Raw genomic sequence first — 9,113 nt, 5'->3', positions numbered from 1 at the left:
GTGTGCCCGTCTGCGAATTGGAAAAGCACTATTTTTTATAGCTTTGGTTTCGGATATTTCAGCATGTTTGCCCTTGAATGCTGGCCATGAAGCACTTCGATTCTGATACAGAAGTAAGGGAGCTTTGAGAACTTGTTGTCAAATTCAAATTCAAACGTGTAAATACCATCAGGGACACAAGACTCTGTATAGACCATATGCAAATTGGTATTCAGATTTAGCATCTCACAACTAAAACATAGAATGAACATATTTAACCTGAATGTATGTACTAGTCAGGCTCCTCCAAAGAAGCAGAACCAGTGATATATATATCATATATATATGATATATGATATATCATATCATATATATATGATATTCCTGTGATGTATCTATATATATACATGGGGAGAGAGAAAGAGGACAAATTCACCCTTCCTCTGGCCCTCAGCAGGCTGGCTGAGCCTCACACCTCCACATCAGGGAGGGGATCTGCTTCACTCAGTTCACTGATTCAAATGTTAATCTCATTGGAAACATCCTCACCATCCCATCCAGAGACAGTGTTTTGCCAGCTATCTGGGCACCCGTGATCCAGCCAAGTTGACACATAAAATTAACCATCACATGGCACACTGCTAAAATCATCATAATTTCCTTTCCTAACTGGGAAATTCCTGTATAACTCGTTTTTCAACAGACAGCCATCTCTCCTATCCTCTGTTTTCTGAAATAACCACAATTACGGAAGTTCCTCTGAAAGAACAGGTCCGTTTCTTCTACCTTATCAGCACCTGTGCTCTCCTGTTACGAGAGAAGTGTTGGAATTTTGAGGAAGTCTCCATTAATCAACTTTCACCAACACAGGAGAAGGAAATAGTTGTGCTGTGAGAGGGTCCAGTGCACATCACCGATGACATTCCCTGGAGGGGTTAAAACTTTTAATGGCCACATACTTTGCAGAAACAATGAGACGGGCTTTCTTTCTTTTTTTTTTGGAAAGTGTTTAAATATTGACTTTAATTGGTTCAGGACAACATGATTCTGCGTCAAGGTCTTGGAGGGCATCCAACTCTTTTAGATATAATTTAAAGTGTAGCTGCCAGATATAAAGCAGAATTATTTCTCAGTTTGCACAAAGACACTGAAAGACAACTGGCGGGCGGGCGGAGTTGAAGGCGGCGTTTCCTTGTTTAGCAAGTGGTTGCATTTGTTCTTGGGCTTTGTAAAGCCTAGGGAAGAAGGACAGGGGAGATGTGGCAGCAGGAGAAGGGAAGATGGTTATGGCGCTGTGCTTGTAGATTAGCTCAGAGTCAGCTCAGGGCTGGGGACGGAAGGAAACTGCCAACATGAGGGATCAGATGAGACTTTGGACCCCGGCCGATACCTCGTTGCAGCTTCTGAGACAAGGAGCAGAGAGTCCTGCAAAGCCCTGGGATGATGTTCCTGTGATGTAAATGGGTGCTCATATAAGCCACAAAAGCTCGGGGTAATTTTTTTAGGCAGCAATGGAGAACTAAGGCACGTGGCATGTCCTGCTGGAGGTAAGCTGTACCCTCCACATGCCCTGCAATTCTCCCTCTGGTATCAGAGAAGCCTCTTCTAAGGCCAAAGTTAAAACAAACAAACAAACAACTCTACCACCAGTTGAAGAACTACTAAAATACATGTACTGCAAAAGAAAAAGCAGGGAGAGATGGCCATGTCTTTCCATAGTTGCTGCAGCCGTCTGTATTTTACACCCCGATAGACTGAGCGATGGGTCAGAGCTCATGGGCCTAACTGGAAAGAATAAGGAATTACCTGCCTGAACCACAGTGCCGCTAAAGAGACCTCAGCTTTTGTAAAACAGACATAACCTTAGTGGTCTGACAACTCTAAATGTTATTGTTTTTAATGAAGTATAATATTTTATTCCAAAAATAATACTTGTTCATTGGAGAAAAAGACAATACCTATAATAATAATAAGAAAGGAAATTAAAATATCTAAATTTATTTACATCTAAATTTACGTGCGTGCGCACACGCGCGCACACACACACACACACAGGTTCACGGTATTTCTGACCCTGCTTCTTCATTTATTAATATATCCTGAATATACTTCCATGTAAATGGATATTTATCTTCATAACCACACCAGCAATAGAAGATGACTTATATATTTGTATCAAAATTTACTTAACCCATTGTTTGGACTCTTAGTTTGTATCTATTGTTTTCTATATGACAGACAACTCGATGACAAATGGCCAATCCTCTAAATTACAAAAATATCAATTTTATAAGAAGATAAAGGCCTTTTGGCGAAAATAAAATTCAGTGTGCACCAACTTTGGAAAGTGTAGAATGCCCTAGAAAGGGATGGATGATTCTACAGCACACATCCTGGGCCGGGGACACCTCTGGGCGGAGCTGCACAGCCTGGCGCCACTCTCCTGCGCCGGGAGAGTGAAGGGCACCCCGGGGACACCTTCAAGATGCCCAGTATCTTCTCAGCATCACTCGCTCAGGCTCAACCCGTTAGAACAGGTGCTCTCAGGTTCTGCAGTCATCAGAATGCGTTGGAACTTGTTAAAAATACACCTTTTCTGGCAGCACTCCCAGAAACTGGACTTCCGTGGTTCTGGTGGAGAGGGAAAAACCAGGCCAGGCGATTCAGATGACCACGGGTGTTTAGAAGTTGCTCCACTACCTCCAGCCCAGGGCAGAGATCAGATCTCTGGCCTTGTCCACAACAGGTATTTGTTTATCTACTGCAATACATTTTTGATGCTCAGAGGGATGAACAGGAGGATAAGGCAAGAAAGAGTGCGGCTTGGGCTTCCCTGGTGGCGCAGTGGTTGAGAGTCCGCCTGCCGATGCAGGGGGCGCGGGTTCGTGCCCCGGTCTGGGAGGATCCCACGTGCCGCGGAGCGGCTGGGCCCGTGAGCCATGGCCGCTGGGCCTGCGCGTCCGGAGCCTGTGCTCCGCAGCGGGAGAGGCCACAGCAGTGAGAGGCCCGCGTACCGCAAAAAAAAAAAAAAAAAAAAAAGAAAGAGTGCGGCTTAAATGCGCGCACCCCCTCCCCCTCCTCTGTCCAGGGTGGCCCGCAGTAAACAGCTGTCAGCCGACCACAGGCTGCTCCGGGTGGACGGGACAGACTTGACTTAACCTATTTTCCCTCTGTATCCACCTGACCGCACATCCGTTGCGCAGGTAGTACGGGATACTGTGCCGCCCCAACTGGAACTGCTGATGCGGCCGCTTATGAAACTCTTTCCTGGGGATGACCCTACCCCAAGCTCAGCGCTGTGTGCGCCGCAAGACTGCGCCCGGAGAAGCATCAGTTCGCACATCCGCGGCTGGAAACCAGCCTAGATTAAGCTCCCGGAAGGGTCGGCTCCTTGTTCATCCATCACCCAACGGACTGGACGTGAGCGCCTCAGTCCCGGAGCTCCCAGCGGAGCTGCGAGCATCAGGCTGGCGACACGGGACACCGCGGTTTCCTTCGCAAGCACTTATCGCCCCTCCAGGACTTTCCTGCCCTTCTCCCGCCCCTTCCATTCTCAGCGCTCGGCCTGGCGCCAGGTGTCGCCAGGGTCCCCGCGCGTCCTCTAAGGCCACGTTCCTTCTCCTCCTCGTGCGGCCAGAGCCTCTCTGGGGACGGAACCGGCGCTTCGTCGTCGCAGCCAGAGCCGCCCACGTTCGCCCACCGACTGGAGGATCCGATGGTGTGTCCTTCCTCCCTCACCTCAGGCCTGAGGAAAAGCTGGAGTGCCCGCGGCTCCGAACGCCGACCCCAGAAGGAATCTTGCGGGAACGGGCGTGCGCCTGCGACGGTTCAGTCCCCCCAGCTGCCGCGGGCCCGGCGCTCCCACCTGCGGCGCTCCGCACCCGCCCCCCCCCGTTTACTGCGCTCCCCGCGCGTGATGCTGCCACGCTCCCACAACTACGGTGATCCAGCCCACCTGTAGCGCCCCGCCTCCCCCCTACTCCCCCCACCTGCTGCGCTCCCCAGAGATGCTCCCACCCAGCTGCTGTGCTTTCCCCCTGACTGCCGCGCTTCCCCCTCTCGATGCTCCTCCCACCTTCGCTGCACACCCTCCTAGGGTGCTTTCCCCTCCCCCACCAGGGATGCTCCGCCCACCTGCGGTGATTTCCCCACCCACCTGCAGTGCTTCTCCTTCCCTCTGAGATGCTTCCGGCTCGTAACGCTCCTCCCACCTGCGATGCAACCCCCCACCACCACCACCAAGTGGTGCTCCCTGCAGGCCAAGCTCCTTGGCCCGCGCGGCTCCCTGAAAGCTGGCGCCCCCGGTCCCGCCTGCCCCGCCTAACCCGCGCCCCTGAGCCCGCCCTTGACCGTCCATTGGCGCGCGCCGCGCGGGCGGGGCCGGCGGTTCCAGTGGCGGCGGCGCAGGAGGGCGCAGTGCCTGCTGAGCACCCTCCCGAGCGCGATCTCCGGCCTGCTCGCCATGGGCGACCACGACGTCTCCCCGAACCCGAAGGGCTCCTTGCGAAAGTTCCTGGAGCAACTCTCCGGGGCCGGCAAAGCCATAGGCGTGCTGACCAGCGGCGGGGATGCCCAAGGTGCGCCACCGCCTCCCCGGGTCCCGGGCCGGAGGCGAAGGGAGGGGACTAGGGAGAAGGGATGTGGGGGTAACCGGGAGAAAGGATGGGGGTACCTGGGAGAAAGGATGGGGGTACCTGGGAGAAAGGATGGGGGTACCGGGGAGAAAGGATGGGGGTACCGGGAAAAAGGGATGGGGAGCAGGGACCAGAGAGAAAGGATGAGGCTCCAGGGAGAAGAGATGGGGGAAGCAAAGAGAAGAGAGGAGGAGAGCGGGTACCGGGGATAAGAGAAGGGTGGGGGAGAATCCCCGCGCCCAGGAACCTCGGGGGTACCTTCCTGTGGCGGGAGGGGGTGCGGGCCGTGCAGCCTCAGAAGGAGTCACTGCGGAGTCGGGGCGGGGGGGAAGGGAGGGATATGGCAGTAGGATCCCTTACCAGGAAGGTCAGTTTTCCACCTTCACGTTTATTTTTTAAATTGCGACTGGCTACGGGGTCGCCCGGACCGCGCTCGGAGGTCATTTCTCTTCCGAGTCGTAGGATGAAGCCGGACGCCCCTCCAAAGCTTGGCTACAGCGCGGCCACTTCCGATGCCGCGGCTCCCTCCCCAGCTCCCCACCCCCACTGTCCTGGAAAAAACCGCTGGGTCCCTGCGACGCTTCTGCAACCTCGCGACCCCCGAGCGGCGCGGGCGGCGTCCCCGCTGCTGTCCGGCGGGACGCGGCGGGGGACGCACGGGGGTCCCTGCCCGGGGTTGCCCGGCGGCCCGGCACCACCTCGCGTTTCCGCTGGGAGATTTTAAAAACGGTTCTCCTCCTCTCTAATCTCTTGTCCCCTTCCGGCTCGTCACCAAACTGAAAGCTGAAATGGGTCACTGAGCCCTCCCCGCCAGCCTCCCCCGGATGGGAAGGAACAGGAAGCGGGGACTCCGGGGCGTCACCAGCCCCGCAGGCGCGGACTCCAGCAGCCGCCCCCCACCCTCAGGCGTGGAAGCTGATTGCGGGGAGAAGGGGACCCAGGCTCGGTGCCCACGGACACACGAAGAAAATATTTCAATGTAAAGCGAGGGTGACACAGACGTGCCCCGGGTCCCTAGCGCTGGGCGCACATGGGGGCGCAGGGGTTCCCAGACGCTGGGATTTCCTGATCCCGGTGAATACCTGGGTGGGGCGAGCCAACCGCTATAAAGTAGCAGGGCTGTGCTCAGGCGGCTGCGTCCTTGGAGCCTGAGGATCGCAGGCCGGAGACGCCTCTCGAGCTAGGTTTTGGTTTTTATTTTACCTTCTTCCTCCTGTCCCGGATGAGTTGAAAGGCCCTGATGCCTCCTTTTCACCACACACGGTGCAGGGATGCTTAAGCGTTGGGCCCGGCGCCCTCGCCTGCCGCCCACCCTGCCCGTGACCTTCCCTTCGCCCTTGAGCCGGGCGGGGCCTGGGGGGGTGCGACAGGTGGGGCGCTGAGGTTGCGGCCCCGCCCGCCGCGGGCGCGTACGTGATGCCTGGCCAGTCACCGCCCGTGCGCCCCGCGCCCTTGACCCTGGGCACCCCGCCTGCGGCGGGCAGGAGGCGTGGGGGTCCCCGGCGAGTGGGTCCCTTGGAAGCCCCTCCCTGTCCTATTGAAGGTGGCGCTCGCGACATCAGTCACTGTCGCAGCCCCACAAGCCTGCCTTTGCGTCAGCGCGAGGCAGGGCTGGTCTAATTTGGTATGCTAGTAAAGTGGCCCCTGGTATAAACATTGAAGAGAGAAAATGTTGTGATATAAACAAGGCTGGGGTTGGGGAAGTGGCAGAGTGAAATAGATAACATCGCCCAAGTTACTTAAATAATGTGCCGGATGGGGTCTGGCGGGGTCGCGGTGGGGCTGAGAGAGGCTTCCCCGTCAAAGGGCTTCAAAAGCACGTGCCTCTGGAGACGTGGGCTAGCCCAAATTAGGAAGCATCTTGAGTGACTCTTACCCCGGTCTTGGAAAGAGAATAAATTGTTGGCATAGGAAGAGGAACTGGTCTCTTCACCCTCCAGGCTTCAAGATCAGAGTTTCAAGGTCATTTTAGAATTAAGGTGCTCTGTCTGTTGAAAAAAATATGGGTCATTCTTTTGAGTTCCTGTCCAAAAGTCTGCTCAGCTACCTGGTAGCTGGTGCAAAGGCAACTGAGGTAATGATGCAATAGACAGAACCAGCATTTTTTCTGCTACTGATACTTACCTGCTACTTATCTCTGCAGCTTTGTGAGCAGTTATGAATAATAGAGGTCAGTAAGTCCACAGCTCTTCTTGTCAGTGGAAAGGATACTTTGAGAATCAAAATTATATGAGAACGTGGCTTGGTCAGTGTATTGTCAAGTTAATGGGAGATCGCCTGATGCTCTGAACTGACACATCTGGGCGGCCCCTGGAGAGCCCACCATGGCCGGGCGTCTGGGCATTTTCCCTCAGGCAGAGCTGAGGCTGTAGTCTCCATTTCTTCTTGGACTTCATGCCAAGAGCCACCTCCTCTTTTGATCCTACCTGAGACCTGACTGAACAGTTGAATGCATTTCTTTCCAAGAAAGTTCACCTTAACATGTGCACCCAGGGGCTGGTCTCGGCAGGCAGCAGCAGACTTACAGCCCCTTGGAGGAGGTTATTCCTAGAGATGCTCCCTGTTACACCCCTATCCTTTTACCATCTTATCTTGACTCTAAATGGTATCAGTGCTTGATTTTCCCTGAGATAAGAGAGTTTTGCTCACAGCTAATAAGGACCAAGGAGAATAATCACAAGTCTTAATTTCAGGATAGCTTTCGAATCAGATGTGAAATTATGGTAAAATTCCATGTTGAGATGACTATAGCTTCTAGTTATTGAGCTCACTTGATTTTCTAGGAGCTTATGGTTCTTATCTCCAGGCCTGATTACCTGGCTCTAAGACACACACATCCTCATTTCAGAGGTGACAGAGAGGCTGAAGGGGAGAGAAGTAACCTCATTAAGGTGGCAGGCTCATAGGTGGCCCCATGGCAGGATTTAAATGAAGTTCTGTGAGGTCTCAGCCCCAGACACTTTTCAGTAAGCCCTGCTTTTACGGTTGTAACAACTAATTAATACTCAGAGGAGCAAAGCCTGGTTTGCTCAAAATTATGCAGATTATTTTTTATCATAACACCAGAATTTTATTTGGTAAGGCGGGTGGCATTTTCTTTCCATTTTGCAGATTAAAAAATCAAGAAGTATTTAAATAATTTGCCCCAAATCAAATATTTTTTCTCAAATTAGAGACAAAAAAACTTAAAATTTTTTAAAAACTCAAGTGGAATTTAAGATTGTGCTTTACAAATTACATTGGAAAACAGGACCACTGTGTGAAATTCCTCATACTAAAAATACATAAACTATTTAATTGGTATAAAATGCCTTAATGATTTCTTCACTAAGTTAATGAAGAGGTAAATTATAATCATCTAAAACAAATAGTGAACCTAAAACTTCAGATAGATATTTAAACATGAGACAATAGCTACCCTACTTACTAGTCAAAAGAAATGGAAGATATTACATAGATTATACAGATGATTTTTACCCAGCTTTGATAACAGAAAACGCATTTGTACAGTAAGAGCATTGGGGTGGCTAAATTGATGTAACACCTGATACCAAAGTGATGAAATGCTTGTTTTCCAGTGGAATTTGTATAATATGATTATTGAACAAAATGAAAATCCCCCAGCTATATTCCTGAATCCCCCAGCCCTGGCCATTAAGGAAGACTATTTCTAAGACTAATTATTGTTTTTTTCATTCTTTGGGTTGCTTCCATTGTCACAAGGAATGTCTGCAAGTTTAAATTGATTTTCACTTTAACTAAAAATAAGTTCCAGGTCAGTGGACAGACTTACCATGACTAGGTATCTACCCCCAAGCAACATTATGTCATACGCCAAAAATGACTCATTGTCTTAGACACAAATTGAGGGCTTCTGGAGGGCCCGGTGCAGCTGAGAATGCACAGAAATGGACCCAGAGGGTAGACTGAACAGGAAAGCTGAGTCCTTTTTGGCCTGTGGCAAAGTAAGCATGAAGACATTGTTTGCAGAAAGCTCACATAGATGGAGTCTATATAAGCCTTTCCACTAATAGGAAGAATTAGCCATAAAAAAGAATGAAATATTGCCATTTGCAGCAACATGGATGGACCTAGAGAGTATCATACTAAGTACAGTAAGTCAGACAGGGAAAGACAAATATCATATCACTCATATGTGGAATCTAATTTTTTTTAAAAAATGACATAAATGAACTTAATTGCAAAACAGAAACAGACTCAGATTTAGAAAACAAACTTATGGTGACCAAAGAGGAAACGTGGAGGCGGGGGGAGGGATAAATTAGGAGTTTGGGATTAACACACTACTATATGTAAAATAGACAACCAACAGGAACCTGCTGTATAGCACAGGGAACTCTACTCAATACTCTGTAATAACCTATATGGGAAAAAGAATCTGAAAAAGAATGGATATATGTATATGTATCACTGATACACTTTTCTGTACACCTGAAACTAACACAACATTGTAAATCAACTATACTCCAATAAAATTAG

The 9,113-nt window shown here is 50.8% G+C and overlaps 1 protein-coding gene across 1 annotated transcript in view; it reads left to right on the top strand.

Moving 5' to 3' along the window:
- Positions 1–4,363: 4,363 nt before the first annotated feature.
- PFKP (phosphofructokinase, platelet) overlaps positions 4,364–9,113 on the top strand; it is an 81,384-nt gene continuing 76,634 nt past the window's right edge. The window contains exon 1 of the mRNA XM_081227018.1: positions 4,364–4,556. Coding sequence (XP_081083144.1) covers positions 4,442–4,556 — 115 coding nt within the window. The 5' untranslated portion in view covers positions 4,364–4,441. The remainder of the gene's footprint in view (positions 4,557–9,113) is intronic.

The sequence above is a fragment of the Mesoplodon bidens genome (assembly GCF_964165515.1).
Source record: "Mesoplodon bidens genome assembly, chromosome: 3".
NCBI classification, from domain to species: Eukaryota; Metazoa; Chordata; class Mammalia; order Artiodactyla; family Ziphiidae; genus Mesoplodon; species Mesoplodon bidens.
Note: the sequence above shows the minus strand (reverse complement) of the source record. Positions and strands in the feature narration are given on the sequence as shown.